The 19955-nt window shown below is 38.1% G+C and overlaps 1 protein-coding gene across 9 annotated transcripts in view; it reads left to right on the forward strand.

The window, feature by feature from the left end:
- KIF16B (kinesin family member 16B) overlaps positions 1–19955 on the forward strand; it is a 141018-nt gene that overhangs the window by 95913 nt on the left and 25150 nt on the right. For 6 of the 9 annotated variants that reach the window (XR_008430089.1, XR_008430088.1, XR_008430090.1 and 3 more), the window contains exon 24: positions 2277–2366. Coding sequence is in view for 3 of the 9 variants with exons in the window: in XM_053938744.1 (XP_053794719.1) it covers positions 2277–2366 (90 nt within the window). In the remaining 6 variants the exon portion in view is untranslated. Of the gene's footprint in view, positions 1–2276; positions 2367–12738; positions 12775–14089; positions 14377–19955 lie in introns of those variants that run through there. The other 3 variants (XR_008430087.1, XM_053938746.1, XR_008430092.1) reach the window with 3 other exon arrangements.

Genomic DNA, 19955 nt, shown 5'->3' on the forward strand with positions numbered 1-19955 from the left:
GCTGTTTTCCTTCCTGTCCATCTCTAACAAGTTATTAAGCTTTGTAGAAGAAAGCTAATAAATAATTGGCTGCAGGCAATTTGATTTGGGTAAGTTTGGTGTCACCCTATCACCTAGACAGCTGTCTGATGCACAGCCAACATGACATGCCTGCTCTTCCCCAGGCTGTGCATCCGGAGGAGTCCAGGATGCCTTGTGCTAGGTTGCTCCTCTTCTGTGAAAACCCCTGGGAAAAAAAGAGGTCCCTTTCAAATAAAACTGATATAAAAATGGCATTATCACATCAAATTTTCACAACTCTGAAATATTAAATGACAGAATTAAAGCAAAAAGAATGCAGCATGAGTAATATCTTTGCTTTATGAGTAGCTATTACACTTGACCATTGTCTACTCGAATGTTGAAATCACACAGTCCTCTGCCTTAATAATTCAGAACAGGATGGTTAATTGGTTAATTGAGATCAATATAACATGCATATTCCTGAAGAGTTATTAATTTTTTTTTAGTTAAATCTACCTATGAATGTTAAATCTGTTCACCTGAGTTGTAAAGTTTGAGACACTGTTAACAATATTTTGAGGGAATGTAGTCCGTTGTGCAGGTGTCCTAAAATCACAGAATTGTGAAGGTTGGAAAAAGCATTTAAGATCATCAAGTCCAAATGTCAACCCAGCAGCACCAACATGTTCACCATTAAACCATGTCCTCAAGTGCCATATCCATCCTTTTTTGAACACTTACAGGGATGGTGACTCATAGTAGCAGTGAAGCTTATTCGTGAGATGAAAGAGAAGTTTTTTAAGAAATAATGAGTTTTCATTGTGGTTACATGCTGGAAGAACCTATGTTATTATGCTTGTGAAAAGTTCTGAGAAGGCCGGTTTTGTTTGCTTTAATCTTTAGTTTAAAATTAAGGTAAAAATAGGAAAAGGCCCAGTCCAAATCTCATTCCTCTTGTCATAAAACACGCAATATTTTCTGTTTTTCAAAACACTTCCCCTAATATCTGTATTCCAAATTCAGCGGCAAAGGCAGTAGGGATGGAAGAGTGGACCAGTGGTGAGTTTGTTGTAAGTGTGGGGTAGCAGCATTGATTGGTTTCTTCTGACTTTGTTGCTCTGATTTCTGTTTCTCTTATTCAGTTATCCTACTCCATTGCAACTTTCTTTGCCTCCATAACTTTTTTTTTTTTTTTTCACTCAGTAGTGAGAGAATTACTTGGTAATTTTAGGAGTCACTTTAAGATTAAAAAGCCTGTGTCTTTGTGAGATGTGTTTTGTGAAATTGCTTATTTTTTATCTTTCTGCATAAAACCATACCTAGACAGGGGTGATGCCACATTTTAGACCTGTTTGATTAAAAAAGCAGCAGTGTTCAGTTTTAAGCAATGCTAGTTGACTCTCTCCATCTCTGTTAGTCAGTGTAGAATAATGTTCACTCACCCTGCAGCTAGGCTTCTTGGTAGCTTTAGATCACCAGAGCTGCACAAAGTCTTTTGACTTTTGTCTGAAAAGTCAAATGCTCTAGTCACAACACTTTCATGGCCCAGTTAGAAATGTCCTTAATTAATGTCACCTAATTTCAAACAGTGTTTAGTATCTCAGTTCTGCAAATAACTGATGGTAAGGTTGGTTTGCCCTTCCTCTTTGCTCCTGTTGTTATGCACTCTATCCACAGGAGTAATTATGTTTATTTTAAGAAAACTTCCTGTATAAATGGAATGTTCATCACCATTTTGAAGACACAGACAAAGAGTGTCTTAAAGGAATATCTTCTACTAAAAGCTGGTATAATATTTTACGCTACAAACTGGAATCCCATTCTATGTGGTAATGAACTCTGTTTGTCCAAGTAATGTGTATTTGTTAATTGTCAGTATCTACTTATAAGAATCTAACTTTCTGTGAATATTTTGAGAGGCTACACTACACTTATTCTGGATGTTATTTATTCATTAATGGAACACCCACTGATAGTAATACTGAGAGTCAAATAGCTGCATGAAGAAGGTATTGGGGATGTTCTAATGTCTTGTCAAACCACGGTGGATTAAGGAATAAATGCATTCAGGTGTTTTTTGCTTTGTAATCAGTGCTCCCTATTAAATACATTTCTGTCACTGTAATGAAAGAAAAATTAAGTAAACTTGTAAAAGTTTTTAGATTTAAGACAACTAGGAACTGCCCGTTTTAATCTTATAACCTTGTATACTGCATGGATTTTACACTGTGTGGGTTTACTTCTGTTTCTTCTTTCTGTATTGTCTGTTCTAGATAACAGTCTTGGATGAGACATGGACAGTGTTTCGGCGGTACAGTCGTTTTCGAGAATTGCATAGAACTTTAAAATTGAAGTACCCAGAGGTAAGTTTTGGTAAAATTTCTTTTACAGAAAAGGGTAGAGACTTGAAAAAAAGTGGTTTGAAATATGTTCACTGAAAAAGGGAGGTGATTTCAGACAGCCAGCACAATTTCACCAACACAGTTCCTGCCTGACAACTTGGTGACCTTCTGTGATGGAGTGGGTATATTGGTGCACATGGGAAGAGCAATGGATGTCATCTCTTTTCATCTGTAAAGCCTTTGACATGGTGTCTTGGTTTGGGACAGTTTAAAGAGATGGGCACTCTGAAATGAGCAACTTTCCCCTTCTTTCCAACCAATCCCTTCCCACCATTAAGGAATAAGATAAGAGTAGATACAGGTGGAAAAATAACACATTACTAATAGACAGAATGCCAACAAGGCAAGAAAAAAAAGGTCAGTAATTTCTAGGTACCAAACTGCAAAACACTCACAACCCCACTGGAACAGAGACCCAAAATGACAGAAAGAGCCTTTCCTGAGATGGCACGAGGCAGGGATAGCCTCAGGCTTGTAGGACAAAGGGACAAGATGCCATCACATCCCTCTTGGAAGCAGGGAGCTTTACAGAGCAGTTCTAGCAGCAGACAAAGACTTGCCGGCTCCTGTGGGGTCGGCCTGCTGCTTCCTCCTGTTCACAGGCTCTGCTGCTGGTGCTGTGCTCTGCACTTGTGGCTGTGGGATGAGGGGAAAAGGACCATTCTGTGGGTGCTGGCATGGGGTGGCCTGGCTCTGGGAACTCTCTGGCTTTTTTTGCTGTCAGCGGAGTTTGCAAATTCACTTTGAAATGGTTTCTAATTGCAAAATGCAGTCTTTGTGGATGGCTATGGTTGTGAAGCTGAAGCTGCCAGAAAGAGAGGGGTTCTGCTCCCATAGCCTTGTCTCCTGAAGCAGGCAGCTGACTGATTCAGACTGGCTTGCTGGAGCCCATGGCGACTGGCAGACACCCACAGAAATCACCCCAAGGCAGCTCAGACCTGCCAACTGCACTCTCTCTCTGAGATGGGGGAAAAGAACACAAACGAAAAGAGATCCCAAAAAGGGAGGAGAAACCTTTACCTGAGCAAAGACCAAACAGCCTGCAAAACAAATTCCACGTGGCAAAGGACTGGAAGCTGCCTGGGAGGACCAATTTTGAAAATACCCACAGTAGCACCTCCTCACACACACAAGGTCTCTGTCTGCAGAGTCTTAAGGAGACTAACAATTCTTCATGCAGGTAAATATGGAATACACTAAAATTATGGATCATCCCAGTACACATGGTCCCCACAATCCTTTTCTCTAGATTGGAAGGAGATGAATTTGATGGATGAGCTGTTTTGGTGGTTGAGGAATTGCTTGGATGGTCACATCCAGCAGGTGGTGGTCAATGGCTTAAGGTCCACACAGACACCAGTGAAAAGTGGTATCCTTCAGGATCCCATACTGGGACCAGTGCTGTTAAATATCTCCATTAGCTGACACAGAAGGAACAAGCATACCCTCAGCAAGTTTGCAGATGACACCAAGCTGAGTGTGGCTCACAAGCATGAGGGATGGGATGCCATCCAGAGGGACCTAGATGAATTCAAGGAATAGGCCCATGGGAATCTTATGAGGTTCAACAAGGCCAAGTGCACCTGCGTGCAGGCAGTTCCTGGTATGAGTACAGGATGTGGAATGAGGGGATTCAGAGCAGCACTGCCAAGAAGGATTTGGGTGTGCTGTGGATGAGAGGCTGGTGTGACCCAGCAATGTGTACTCACAGCCCTGAAAGCCAGTCATGTCCTGGGCTGCATCAAAAAAGTGGCCTGCAGGTCTAGTGAGGTGATTCTCCACCTGTGCTCTGGCCCAGCCATCCAGCTCTGGAATCCTCAGCACAGGAGGGACATGGACCTCTTGGAGTTGGATGCAGAGGGAGGGATACTAAGTTAATCAGATGGCTGGAGCACCTCTCCTCTGGAAAGAGGCTGAGAGCTGGGGTTATTCAGCCTGGAGAAGGGTCTGGGTAGACCTTATAGCAGGCTTTCAGTTCTTGAAGGGGGATTATTAGAAAGATGGGAACAGATGGGGACAGATTATTAGAAAGATGGGGTCAGATTTTGCAGCAGGGCTGTTGCAGTAGGACAAGGAGTAATGGTTTTAAACTGCAGAAGGCAGATTCAGAATGTAAGAAAGAAAATTTTTACAATGCCTAGAGAAGTAGTGGATGCTTCATCACCAGATATATTCAAGGACAGGTTTAGTTGGAACTCTGATCAGCCTGATCTAGTTGAAGATGTCCCTGCTCATGACAGGGGGCTGGACTCAATGGCCATTAAAGGTCTCTTCCAACCCAAATGATTTTATGATTCTATGACTTGTCTCAGACGTCTGTCCCGTAAGACTGACAAGCCTTTCAGCACTTCAGAGACCCAAGGGTGCTCGATACAGGATAGATGTTGCAATGAAACTGTGACTCTGTGTGTTGCTCCTGGCCATAAATTCCCTTTACTGATGACTGGCGTCATTCCCTGGAGGTTGCTGTTTTTTTCATTGCAAGATACTTGTAGTCAGATCCTGTTGTCCTGACAACTTCTCATTTGAAAGAAGAGCATTGCTTCACAGATCCCCTTTTGTAATAGTGACTTTCAAGTTTCTGCAAAATGAAAAATTGATCGGAGTACTTCAGAGACTCTGGGCATTTAGGATGAGAAACTGTGCCTGATGAAGCTTTAGTTCATTGGAGTGAGCATTTATGGAATTACAGTTTTTAGTTTTCACATCTAACTTTTAATTATTAACATTTTTCTTCCCTCCTACATGTTCCCTTGGATATTAGAAGAAATAAATCATTCAAGCAATGAAAGTGACCCTGATTTGAGAGTTAGCACAAGTAAAGAAGCTTGGGCAGTATATTAAAAAATATGAATATGATGAAGAAGGAGAGACATACAATAGTGTGCACATGCTTTCTTGGTCTTCGTTAACATATGGTTTAAGCTAAAAATGAAATGAGCATGGAACAGACCTTGGGTCTGGGGCTCAAGATTGTTCCCATTCCAAAACAGTATGAAAACCAGAAATGGAAAGTACTGTGCACCAAATATCTAAGAAAAAGTTTAAAAAAGAAAAAGGAGAGATAGGAAAAAAAAAAATTAAGTCATCTTTTTTAACGACAGAATTTTTTTAAGGTAAAATTGAGTTTTTAATGGGAAATTGAAATGTTCTCTGTACATAAATGCTTTTAAAAATATTGCTTGTGAACATCAGTACAATTTTTTTTTTTTTTTAAATAAACTGCCATTTCCTTTTGGGTGTTAGAGTTATAGTCTGTCAACAGGAATATCCTAATTGCATCTAACTCTAGAAAAAAGAGCCAGGCAGTCATCCAACTGACATGAAAAAGGGTCACCTGAATTCCTGTGTAGACTGATTTTCCTCATTTAAGAAAATGTGCTAGAGTAGTCTTCTTCAGAGTTGGTTATTGGTCCTGACAGTACGTTGAGGAACAACTGAATTCTTTAATGATTGTGTCAGAGGGAGATCAGCTTCCTTCTTGTAGGTAGTAATTGGATTCAGGAGGAATCCAATGTTCTTAAAGCCACTATTAAAATGTCCCGTGTGCTGCAGCATATTAATTTCTCCTTTTTGAATAAAGTATTTGTGACTGAAAGTGCAAATTCAGGCTTTTTTTGGTGTTTCAAGAGGGAGTAGGTTTTTTATATTCTTACTTATTTGTTTGTTTTGAAGAACCATGACAGCATGAGTAGTATTATTAGGTCAAAATGAAGTCCACCATCCAAGTGTGTATAACAGGATAAGATCCCAGCCCAGAGCACAGGTACATACTTTTCTTCATCTTGGAGTCTTCCCAGCTGAAGTTGTTTTTGTTGTAGTTAACAAAGTTCATAGTTAATATTTTTCCTCTGGATTTTTTTTCCACCGGATTTTATCTGTATTTTAAATTCTCTACACTGCACACTTTCTTAATAGCTTATAGAGGCAATTTTCTTTGGCAGCTTATTTTCTTTTATCTTCTGTCTGTGGTTTTGCTTGCTAGGTCAATACATTTGCCAGTTTAATGTGTCAGTTTGTTCCTTATTGACACTTCTGTGTTGCCATATGTTTGTGTCTTAGGTAAACTTACTGAGATTCACATCTAGTGCGTTAACAGAATTATTAGTTAGTTATGCCAAAGCAGAAGTGTCTAATTTCCATGTAGGAAACACATGATACTTCTATTAAGCTATCTGTTCGTTTGTGAAGAAGTTTTGTAAGTCACTGCAAGTACCAAGTCTTACAAGGTTGCCAATAGTATCTTTATCCAGCCTTGACTGAGTTTTCACTTCACAACAACTTTCACTGAATGATCAGAGAGCTTCAAATACACTCACGTTTGCTAAATACCAAGCATGCTAAAGATTAGGAGAAGCAAGATAAGCATTTGATCATGTGAGCTAGTGCTTTTAGATAGGTACTGGCACATAAGTACCTGTTCTGGAAACTCTTGCAGCACCAACAATGTCTTCTCTGTTTTACACAGTACAGGCTGTTGTGTTGTGTCCCTTCCTGCTTTGAGACTTGGAGCAGGGAATGGCAGGTTTGGGGGCAGAAGAGACCTATATAATATGTAGTGAGTTTCTTCTACTTGTCAGCATTTCTACAAACTACTCTGTCCTTGTTTATCAGAGGGGAAGAGCATGTTGTGATGGATGAAACACAAAATATTGTGTGCTGCAGTAAAGATTAGGCATTTGTTTTCTTTGAAGGAATTTCATTAACAGTGTTGCATATGTGAATGACTGATGGCTTTCCATATTTTTACCTTTATTTTAAATAGCTGTAATTTATGGTAATTTTGGATTAGTTCTGCAGTGTAAGTAGCAGTTCAGTTTGTGTGGTAAATTGAAACTCATCTGTCTGCTTCTGCTCATCAGTCATTGAGCTAATTTAGGATTCACTTAGGATGATGCTAAAATGCATTTTAATACCAAACTTGTCAGAGTTGTGTCTTTAGTCACTGTGTATTATTTCAAAGAAACTTGATCGTTAAAAGGATCTTATCAGAATCTATCAGAGTTGAGTTTTATTTTGCACAGTTCACCTTCCCACTCTAAATTAATATTTATAATGAATAGCGAAAATACTGTGGGCATGTTTAATATATGAGTGTCCTGCTTTTAGAAGTGAACTTTACAGCTCATTAGTTGCTCAGCTCTGAGTTACTATATCAGTATTTTAATAATTTGCTGATCTTGCATTTCATGTTTCTGCCACTGAATTCCCAAAGGGATATCTTGGCAAACTGATGTATTAGGAAGGTTTTTTTTTAAAAAAGTATCTCTTTGAAATCAGAAACTTACCTAATATCTTCTGGTCTTAAAGATGTCAGATATATTATATATCTGCATATTTCTTCTAATGTGATTAAGGGGCTGCTGACAACTGCTTATCTAACTAAAATGTGCCACGTGAAAATTTTGAAAGACTTAAGCTGCAGCAGGGTTGAGACTGAGCCAGTGATAGATAACTACCAAGCATTTAACAGTGTCTGTTTCTGGGGGGGCCTACATGACTGTCATTTGCCCAACTCCAGCTTTCTTGCACTGCTAGATTGTTAATGACCATTTTATTACTTTTGGATTTTTAATTAAGACCATATTTGGCTTTCAGTTGCAGTTGTCTCTCTAATGAATGCACTTTTTGTTTGTTATTAGAGAAGAGAGTAAATGGATCTTCATTCTCAATAGAGAAGTGAGAACTTCCATAGTTAGATTCTCCTGGTTTTCTCTCTGTCTTCATCTTTTCTTACCAGTTATTGGTTTTGGAATAGCACCAGAATGTTGGTTTCTGCAGAAAACTTTCCTTCCTGATCCACATCTTGCTGCAAGGGAAGTCTCACTCTCCTAACACTTTCTAATTCTCCTAACACTTTCTTGTCTCTACTTTCTTTCAAAAGAGAGCAGAGAAACAGCTCCTATTTGTCTTTCTCCTTACCAAATCCAGGGTTTATGAAGTCCCTCCTTCATATGGGAGTCCTTAAGTCCCACTTGCATCTAGGTTTTGTGGGGCTTTCACTGTAGCCTCTGCTTATTGAGTTCCCTGTCAGTCATCTTGAAAACTGTTTCTGTATGCATAAAAATCTCTACATGTTGCTAAGGAAAGCACCTTCCATAGAGGCATTTTTATTGCTAATAGTGATTCTTGACTTAAAATATTAGAAAATCCCTGGAGAGCTGCCAAGGAGAAGCTATAAGGCATGCTTGCATTTATAGATTCATTTATGGACATAAGGACATGCATGTGTCCTGTTCAGCAGGAATGCCACAGCTATTGACTTCTAGCCTATTTAACAGAATGTAATAATTTATGTAATATCTGTATTTAATTTATGGAGGTCTGTATATAAGTATATATTTGTGTCTTTTGGGGTCTAGGCACAAAGGGACTGTTTAGAGTTTAAAAATAAATATGGGTCATAACCTGTAAGAATTTCATGAAATTCAAAGAGCAGAACATAATTCTCAGATTTTTCAGAAGTACTAAGTGAATGTTTTCAAAAACATACTGAAATCAAAACATTTGTTGCAAGCTTATTTTAAAACATTTTAAAATACTTTGTAATATTTCAGATTTTTCAAAACTCAAAAAGTACTCTGTTTTTCATCCAAAATATTTTGCATCTCAGTGAAGAAAGACAAATGTTTGCATCTCAGTGACAGCAATACCTATGTCATCCATTCATATTCGCAACCACCCAACATGTAATGTGTATGTTTGCTATTAAAATAGAGCCAACACCAGGTTTTTAATTGTTTCTTAAGTTCATTTGATACACTTTTCTGCTATTGCTTATTGTTCAGGTAGTTCAGCTATGTAGTGATTAATGAAGAGTCACGAACTGTTTATGGAGCCACCACTGACTGATCTCACTATCCTTTCCTTTTGACTCTGTACTACTCTTTTGGGTGACTGCCAGGGAAGGATCTCTGTTTCTTTTTGAAGAGGTCCATACATCTGGTGCTCTTGATAAGTAGTAAGTGGAAGAAATCTTCAACATGAATGGCTGGCATAGATAATGGAGAGGGGATGAATTTGAGGTGAAGTCATTTATTTTTAGGAGAATATCCTTGGATTCTGGAATTGATCACTGACAGACAAATGCAATATGTTATTAACTTTGAAAACATGGTTGGTGTGAATCTGGGGATTTTTATTCTTCCTCCCCCTCGCCAATAATCTTAAGGATAATTAAGCAATTTCTGTGTACTCATGTAATGATTAAATTATTTTTAATGTCTTATCAGACATGCAGAATTCTCCCTTCCAATGAAGAATGCAAACAAAATTAAACCAGGAGTGGAGCAGTAAGCCAGCAAACTTGTGCAGAGCACTTGGGGCAGTGTTTGGGCTGGGATCTTGGCTAACTGCTCCAGTTCTGGTTTATAACTCTGTAGCTGAAGAGTTTTATTGAATGCAAAATTTTTGTTAATATTCTGTGATGGAGTTACTTGGCTTGCAGGGCTGGCAAGCCCGTTGCCATGTAACTAGTGAGCTCCTGGAGTTTAGGAGCTAATTTGGCAACAGAAGTCAGAAGCTTATTGTATGAGAGCTGGTTGGCCTGAAACTGCTGATTTTACCATTAGATTTTCTACTTTACTGGCATTAGTAACTATATATTTAGTTAGTATATAAGCTGTAGGTAATATGCTCACATTGAATGCAAAATTCTGGACATTTGGATTCTTCTAGTATTTGGTTTTAAATAGCATAGAATAGTATAGTTGTAAATAACAGAACTTTCCTAAGACAATGTTGAAAATTATTTTGTTCTGAAACTGCTGAACTTATGCCAAAGTCTTGATCCTGCAGTGACTGAAGTCCCAATCTATTCACAAATTCATTCATTGTTGACATTGATTTCTAGAAACTCTGAAGACTAAGAAGCAATTTAAAATCAGGGGTTACATGCACTAGAGAGAGCAGGGTGTAGCATATAATACTGAACATGATTGTACATACCTTGCTACAAATGCTGTCTCATTATTTTAGAAAATTCAGGTTTATTTGGATATGGATTCTCAGTTCAGGTTCTTTCATGGAGCCCTATGACCCTTTGTAAACATAGTCTCTAATAATATTTTAAGATTCTTCTATTTCTTTGAATATTTGATCCAGTGAAGAAATAAGCTTGTTGATGGTGTTTTGGCTGAACTGGAAGGATGTTTCTGGGTGTCTGGATATCAAGTAGCAAATTTGGTTTGGTTTTTTTTTTTTTCCAAATAGTCAAGACTGATGTACTGTAGTTTTGGTTTTAAACAATGGTAAAATATAATAGCACTCAGAGATTTGATATGAGAACCATAGGACAAACACCAAGAATATATAAACAGTCTAAAAGCCTTTTTTTTTTAATGGAAATTTTGTATTAGGGCACAGGTGAAAATAAAAATTATTTGTAACATTGATATGCTTGGAAATAGCAAATGCCATGATATGTATTCTGGCAGAATTATATGTATAAAAGCATTTAGAAAATAGTTTTTGAAATATGAATCCAAAGTAAGTACAGCGCTTCATTTTTACTTTCTAGCCTGGGAATTTAGTAGGCTTGGTAATACATCTTTCCATAAATATTGAAAGAAAAAAAAGGTAATAAGTTTTAGAACACATATCTGTGTGTAAACCCTTTAATGCTATTATACGAGCATGTGATTATAGCCTTCGGCTTCTTTCAGTACAAATTATGGTAATTATGATGTAGTTAATTTTAACATTCATATTCTTGTCACCCAGAACAGCCAGGAAGTGCATACACAGGAAGCATATTTTGTCACATGCATGTTTCCAGCTCCCATTCCTAATTATATTATGTTCACAGCAGTCTGCAAGCCTGCCAGTTTATATATGTACTACTTCCATATGAACCCAAGTTTGCCACTGCTTACAGATGAGATTTAAGTGGTAGGTCCTTGAAAGCTTCACCTGGCCTTTCTTTCTGCAGCATGAGACTGCTAACATTTTTAGAAAAAAATTTTAGCATATTTCTTAGTACATCTCTCTACAAATGAACAGGAGAATTCATTCCAATAAGTGAAGTGTGAAAAACATCGCTGCTACCCATATCATATAGTTCAGTGAAAGCTTGATTACAGGGAAATGTATTTATTCCAAATGGTCCCTCTGAATTCATAGTTGCTAACCAGAACTCGAGCATCAGAGACAACAGCAAACCCTCCAGCATATTTGCTTCCAGCATAATACACAATTCTCCATCTAGTTCAGAGTTGGAAAATGAAATCGGTGTGTGAATTTCAGTGTGTGAAATTGTTGTGACAATTTCTTGTCACAATACTGAATCTGAATGTGTAAGAGTTTTGTAAAAACCCAGTTTGGGGACTAATTTGTGTTTGTTGTTGCTTTGGGTGCTAGATTTGTGCAGCAAAATTTTCTTGGCTTGGTACATATGATTCTGCAGAGATACAGCTTCTCTCTATCGCTTCTCCATTCCTTTCTTTCCTCCTGGGGTTGTTGATGAGACCCGGCCTTTTTTGGTCTTTCCCTAGCAGCAAGTGAAACTTGTGAACTTCCAAACAGTTCTCTGAGCTTTATCGGTCTTCTGATAGATTCAGAATGAAACAAGTTTAACCAAATGCCAGGTTTCATTGATTGTGCTGTGCAAAAGTCTTGTACATGAGTAACATAGAAATTGAAAAAAAAGCATTTAGAGAGGTGTGAGTCCATCATCTCATAATTTTTGAACTATTTGACAGAATAATTGCTTTGATCATTTGATAATCTGATTTTCAAGGCACTACTCAATTACCTATGGAATGTGCGTAATATCAAAATATTCATGTTGTGTTATCAGTAAAACAGTTTTGTATGGATAACAGCTATCTGTGAGAGAGGAATGCCTCTGAGAAGAATTCCTAGACAATATGGCTGGAGATTTAGGTGCTCATTGAAACTGAGCCACTTCTTAGCTGTTCCTGACTATTGGCTGACTTGGGGAATGCCTTAGCCTTGTATCTGTTTTTGTGCTGCTTAGTGAAAAGCAGAAGGGAGGACTGGAGCTTTTGCTGTTTCTTTTTTTTCTATTACTACCTCCCTTCAGTGGACTTTTGGATATGTACTCCATTAATCATTAGCTGTTAGTGACAGTCTCACTGCCTTCCAAGGGTTTGTAAAGAACAGCTTGTTCTTGTTGGCTTTGTCAGGAATATGCTGCTAGATTAAGTACGTCTTTCAAGTAGAATCCTTTCATATCACTTGATTTAGTGACCCAGCTCAAACTCTAGTTTTGTGAAAATACCCTGGTTAATTTTGAACAAATAGCATAGAGAGTAGCAAAAATTGTCAGGCTCCAGCTGTACTGCCTGTTGTGTTTTTTTTCTTACATATTTAGGTGGTATAACTGACACAACTGCACATGTGAAACTGTTTGCTAAACTTTTTTCACTCTCAAATCTGGAGAATTGTACCATGCTCTCTTATGCTTCATGAGGCAGCTTTTGAATAGGACATTTCAGATTTCTCCTCTCTTTGGAACCACCAGGAAAATGAACAAGGAAACACAGATTGCAGATTTTGCAGCACAGTAAGAATATTAGCTGTTTATTTAGGCATTGTTGTATTCATCAAATGAGTGATTCATTATCTAAATGGGATTAAGATACAGGTGACTTCTATCTGATGTCATCTGCAATAAAGGCAGTCTTCTGAAAAATTTCCCCTTCTGTATCTAGTAACATTTTTTACACATTTTAATTTACATTTATGGCTTACAGTTTCTCTAGCTACATTAGAGGAGTAAAAGAGCATAAGTGCTATGCTGAGCCTTGTGCTCCCTAACAAGGAGGGCATGTTTGCCAATGACACCAGTGTGCCCCAGGAATGTGTGCTTGCAGCCTGGAAAGCCAACTGCATCCCAGGCTGCATCTAGAGCACTATGGGCAATAGGTGGGTGCATGGGAGAGAGTGCAGAGGAAGGTTGGAAAGATGCTCAGAGTGCTGGAGTGCCTCTCCCATGAAGACAGACTGAGGGAGAGAAGATTCTGGAGAGACTTGAGGCACCTTCCAGTACCTAAAAGGGCTCCAAGAGAGCTGGAGAGGGACTTTGTAAAAAGGTCTGGAGAGACAGGACAAGGGGGAATGGCTTTAAATTGACAGAGGGTAGGTTTAGGTTAGATCCTAGGAAGAAATTAGTCCCTGTGAGGTTGATGAGGCACTGGCACAGGTTGCCTAGGAAAGCTGTGGCTGCATCATCCCCAGAAGTGTTCAAGGCCAGGTTGTACAGGGCTTGGAGCAACCTGGTCTAATGGAAGGCATCCCTCCAGTGGCAGGGAGGTTGGAATGAGATGGGCTCTAGGATCCTTCCCAACCCAAACCATTCTATGATTCTAAAACCAACCTTAAGGTTACCATTTTTACAATCTACAAATGCATTTTTTGATTAAAGGTCTTTTTTAGGTATAACTTTATCATGTTCCTGCTAATGACCTTTCAGACTCAATATGGTGAAAATAATACTGTGTTTCTCAGTTAAAAATTACTTGATTTTAGAAGAAAGGAAGGAAAGAAATTTCTCTGGCCTGTGCACGTGGTAGTACAGTTAATAAATATGTTTCTAAATACCTTGTTTTGTATTCAAAGAGGGATCTTCCTGTAAAGCTCTCTTCACTGCTGTAATGTAAATATATATTAAAAAAAAAAGTGGAAGGGTCTTTTACTATCTGTCTCTGCAACTCAATTTACAGAAAGCTTCATCTTACAGAAGAGAAACATCAATTACTCTAGAGAGGCTAAAGCAAGAAAGCCCAAGCCAAAAAATATATATTAGACATGCCTGCATGACAAAAATCAATAAAATACAATCTCTTGTGGTTTAATATGAAAATAAACACAAAGAAGTGGCTTTCAGGAAAAATATTGAGCTGCAGGTATAGAATTGAAGATGTCAAGAGAAGACTGAAAGCAGAGGATGTTGTCCAGTTTACTGTAGGATATATTTCAGAACCAAAGCCAGGAATAATAGTGTTGGAGGGTAAGTTGTCTGGCCATGTCTGAAAGCCAAAATTCAGTGTGAGAATGTTAGTGATGTGAGTGAGAGTGAGATGAAAAAGCACTCTTCTAATGGGTGCCAAACTTTGGGACATATTGTTAAAACATTTGATTAATTCATGGTTATCTATAATTGGGTAAAATGCTGTGAATAATAAAAGGAATGAAAGGTATGTTTTTGTTTGGCTAATTTCTTCTCTGTTGAATTCATTATTTTCTGTCATACTTACCTGTAGGTACTACTGGGTATTAATGAAGCTTTGATATTTGTGTTGTGCACTGCTGTCAGCAGTGCAGGTACTCTGAAGCTTTCTGGGTGTATACTCTATATTTTCCAGGAAATTTTAAAAATTTCTTTAAAACCACTTCTGAACACTGTATGTCGTAGTCTTCTTATATCCTCTGTAGAAAAAAAAATTGAAACATAGCTTTAACAGTATTTTAAATCCTTAAATTACTCATTTTACGTTTAACTCCAATTTTATTTTTAAATCAGGGAATAAATAAGGAGATGTTTACTTTTAAGTTCAGTTTTTTGATAGTACCAGTAATGTAAAGTAATTGCAAATTAATGTACTGCAGGGCTTTATTTAAATAGGTAGAGTAGCGTAATTTCCATTCTGATTGTACCTGAGGCTCCTATGTGCTGTAACTCATTGTAAAGTTGCTGTAAAAAACAGTGGAAAAAATAATGTGTTCTTTTAGCTTTCCTGTGTTTTCCTGGGTTACTAAAACTTGTGTAGGTGGAGCAACATGGCTCTTACACAGACTCAGTGAAGCAGTGTTTGTTGGGAAAAAACATTGTTCTAGAAAGCATCTGATACATAGATGGGAATTATGAAATTACTGATATAATAATCTATGCCCAAATTCTTGAAATTGTAAAAAACATCCCTGTTTTCTCCCCTGCCCTAAGTAATAATGTTGGTTCAGTATCGTGTTGGCTTTTTCATGACTGTGTCTTTGAGATTTCCATGTCTATGTGGGTCTTGCTTATGAAGCATTTAGCTTTAAGTGCTTGATTAAGAAATGTTATTATTATTATTGTTATTGGAAACAAATATCTATTCTTACCCACCATCCTAACTCTCAAGAGCAGTACTAAATATGGTATTCCTCATGAAACTGATAGTAACAGTGGTCTTTCTGTACCCAGAGTTGCTTTTCTGCCCTGCACATTCAAAATCCTTTGCCAAGCAAGCTCTTGCAAATATATCTGTTGGGTTTATTACATTTATTTGGTTACCTGTCATTTTAAGCTTTACCTAGTGGCAACAGCAATAGTGGAAGGAAAATTTGTATGAGGCTTACAGCTAGTTTTTAAGTCTGTGATAAAGCAGCTAGTTCTAAAGTGTCTGTATGACAAGTGAAAATGAGTGTATACTGTGTGACTATCAGTCACTCTTACTGTTGGGGGGACTAAGTAATTCCTTTTAAGCTTTGCATTTGCATGCCTGCACTGCCTTTTCTCTGGTTTTAGCACTTGAAATTATGCAGAAGGCTATCTAACTTCTCCTTGTAATCAGTCCAGTTTGTTGTGAGGGTTAGCACTTTATGTCTTCTAACAAATCACACTTGAAGGCATACTGCATGTTTGTTTGCAGGTGTATTTCTCTGTGACAGCTGTTCTTTAAGACCCTGAGATCTGCCATTAATTTTGAGTAGTCAGAAAGGCATCCATCTAGTCAGCAGTACAAATCATTACTGCTTGTTGATGAGTTTTCATTATTAACATTTCTCAAAGGCAAGGGTGATTGAAATTTATGGCATCAGTCAGCCACATGAGATGGGGATGTGTCATAAATGCTGCCAGATGTCACAGCGATGAATTCATGTGCAACAAGCAAATCTTAGGGAGAGCTGTGAAAACTGCTGTGGTGAATCTCCTTCTCTGAGCCTGTTTCTGTTGCATAAATCGAATGGTATTGTGACTTCTCAGTGTGGAGTCAAGTGGCCCAATGGGCACTGTGTCATCAGCAGGAATGTGATGCAGAATTGGGGCAAGGTTGTATGCAGCCATGGTGAAAGTAGGGGTTGATGCATGGCCCACCTTGTGTTATTGCAGATACAGCCTTGACCTTGCTGGAAATCCCAGCAGGAAGATAATGAATCAAATCCCAAATCGCTTTTGAAAGAAAAATAAACCCTACAGAGATCTCCAGAAAATAACTTTATAGCCTTTTTGAGAAGTGCGGTTTGAGTCACATCTTTATAAAGATTGATTAATGTGTTGAACTTTGAAGACACAACCCACAAAACCAGCAAATTTTGCTATTTCTTTAAAGAAGTAACCAAGATCTGAAGCTACATGAAGAAAGATTAATGTTTAGCTGGCAAAATCATGACCTAAGAGCATAGAGAGTAGGTATTAACTTGACCATTTAATCTCTAGGTTAGCACATACCCTTGTCTTAGATGATGGTCTGCCATGCCATGCTGATATTTTTCCCCCCAGAAACTTCTCTCTTGGGGCAAGGGATAGACAAACAAGGGAGCAAAAATCAAGGTTGCAAAGACATAGTATGTTAGGTATTTTCATGTTTATTTTCCAAACACATCTACAACTCAAATTCAGTTGTTCTTATTTGGTTTTGACTGATTTACCTGTAAGGCAGTTATATCCTTTGGTTGATCTATGCTGCTACTGCACTATCTTACTCTGTCTCTTTACAGCCTGCATGTGAAACTTAAAATATTTTCTTTGCCATTTGGGCCAATTTTTGTCTGTCTCTCCTTCATTGGTAATCCTATGAAGGATTCAAGTATCCTATGAACTATACAGGTATTGGTTTCTATTTAGAAAGATGGCCTGGCTATATTAGCTTATGATTTTTATAAAAGATTAAAATCCCCAAACTGCATAATTTTATAGAAATATGCAAGGTTTGCATGAACTTTGTTACATCCTATTGCTCATTTTCATAGATAGTCTGTATTTAAATGTTATTGTACTGCTTATAAAGAACCAAACAATAAAGTAATTTGTCAAATATTATATAGACTCCTGTTTAGGGCTCTAATTTGGTATGTTATTATTCCAAGTAGTCTAGAATTGCTTTAAGAAAAATACTCCTGTTGTGCAAGGTAATCTCTTTGGCTTCAGTTAATTTGATTTTTCTCAGTAGCAGGAGGCAAACTAAATTGAGTTAAAATTACATTGATAAACCACAGGCTCCACATCTTACCACAGCTCCAAAACTGCAGATTAAGTCTAGGTCATCATCCTGGTTTAAAGGAGGAACATGGATATGAGAGTTCTCAAACCATTTTGATAATTGCAAATGATTGTTTGATGGACAGGTAGGCATGATTCAAAGTGAGAAATCTTTGGTGTCTAATCCTCTTTGGTCATTTTGCATCATCATAGGGAAGTTTCAGGGTGATTCAGAGGAGAATTTCTCTTTTTATGTTCTTGTCCCTCTTAAGTGGGACAGACAGACTTGAAATGTTCTTTGGAGAAACAATTATGCCTGTCTGGGGGAGATAACTGGCAAAAGATCTTGAAAGTTCAAAGAGAATTACCCAGAACTAAAGAGAGTAGAGCTTTGAGAGCTTGTGTCCTGAGATGATGCTCATTTATTAGTGAATACCAATTTGTTGGGGGTTAATCACAGCATCCTGACTTGCAACAGAACTGCATATATTTATGGGAGGAGATGTAAGTGCTTGTACTTGTTGGTACTAAGATAGATAGATATATAGATAGCTGTAGATACAGCAATAGATATAAATATGCATGGTGTTGCAGTGAGATAAGTAGGAAAAAAACAAGGAATTGTAACCAGTCTAAGTAAAATGGAGAAGTTGCCAAATTGCCTGCTTGGCAGGTTAAGCCTAGGAAGGTCTCCAGTGCACTCTGACCTCAATGGGATGTGTGCTGGAGGGAATAAAACTCACTGGGAATAAAACTCAGTGGGCTGCTGGCATTAGGGGCCAAGCACAAAGTAACATGCAAACCAGGAGTTGCCCCTGCCAGCCAGAAATGAAAAGGTTAAACCAGTTCTGTGGTTATGTAAACCTTTGCCATGGAGCAAAAAGGATGGATAGTAGAAAGAAAAGAATATTCTTATGTACGTGGGGCAAAACAGCTTCTTTGAAGAGAAAAAGCTGTGCTGTGAAGGGACTAGAAACGAAATTGTGGCATAAATTGTGTAGAGAAAATACCAGGGGACAAAAACCACCAAAAAAACCCAATCCCCAAAACTCCAGTATGTTGCTGCAATCTCTTGGATTTGTCAGAAGGGAAGTATTTGCCACCCAGTTGATTTAAGATTTTTCAGAGTAGATTTACCCAAGGAGGAAGGGAAATGCTTATTCCCTTGTGTATGTTTTGAGTGAGATCCAGGCCCTGGTACCTGCAGCAGCAAGGAGAGAAAACAACAGAGAGCTGTAAGCCTGGGAGCTGAGACACAGCAGGGATGGGCTGAAAGCAGCTCCTCACTCTCAGAAATACTACAAAGACCTTGGGAACAGAGTTTGCTCCCCTCAAAGACAGTGAAGGATTGACTGTTGGGCTGGTACTGAGGACCCCTCTGCAGAGACCCCTTGTGTAGGAGGAAGGTTGCCAACATCCTTTTTTCTGTTCCTATTTCCTGGTCATTTGAGCTTTCCTCAGTTTAGGAGGTTAATTACCCTTGTTTGTTATAATAAATGGTGACTTTTGTTGCTGCTGTTCAGCCTTCTCCGGGGAGTTCACTCCATTAGAAGACTGATATGGGTCCACTTCAGATCCTTGGATATGCTGCCCCTTGAGAATATCAAATCCCTCTCCCCTTCTGGCAGATAATAGGGAGGATTGCAAATGGCCACTGGAGTAAGGAAAAGAATTAAGTAGGTCATGCAGGAATGGAGGGAAGCATAGTGTTGAAACAGAGACAAGCTGGGAAGTGGGGGAAGAACATGTTGGGAGAGATGGAAAAAGTAAAGAGAAAGTATTAGAAACAGAAGAGGAAAAGTAGGTGACAGGCTGAATATCTAGAAAATAATTCCCTGGATATTCCCTCTCCCTAATTAATTGATAATGGAAAATAATGTCTTTAATCCTTCTCTCCTCTGAGGGCATGATTTACCTGCAGCATAAATGTTGGGAGAGCACTGAAGGGTTCACACAATGGAGGACTGTGTTGCTATTTTGTTTAAAGGAGAATAAATTCAGAGGTTTCTTCACTCAACTTTAAATTTTGAGCTATATCAGCTGAAAATATGATTTGTCATATTTTGATGGTTTTATATGTTATTTTATTATTTTCATTTTTAGTGGATATTATAGCAAATTATTTCTCTTTGATCTCCATTTCATTGTTTTCAGAATTTATAAAGCAGCCTTTTGTCTGTCCAGTAAGTGTTAACTTTTTACCTTTGCCTACTGCTTTCTGATGAAATTGTGTAGAAAAGGTAATTTATTTCAGACAAAATATAAATAAAAATATAGGAATTAGGCTTGTGGTGGTTTGATTTTGGTTTTGTTTTTTTTCACCTTGACAAATCCTTAAATACTTGGTACAGGTTCCTAGATAAAAATACAGCTTCTGTCTAGTATCTTTAGACTCTGGGAGTCTTAGT

This window comes from Vidua chalybeata, chromosome 3, assembly GCF_026979565.1.
Source record: "Vidua chalybeata isolate OUT-0048 chromosome 3, bVidCha1 merged haplotype, whole genome shotgun sequence".
In the NCBI taxonomy this organism is placed as follows: Eukaryota; Metazoa; Chordata; class Aves; order Passeriformes; family Viduidae; genus Vidua; species Vidua chalybeata.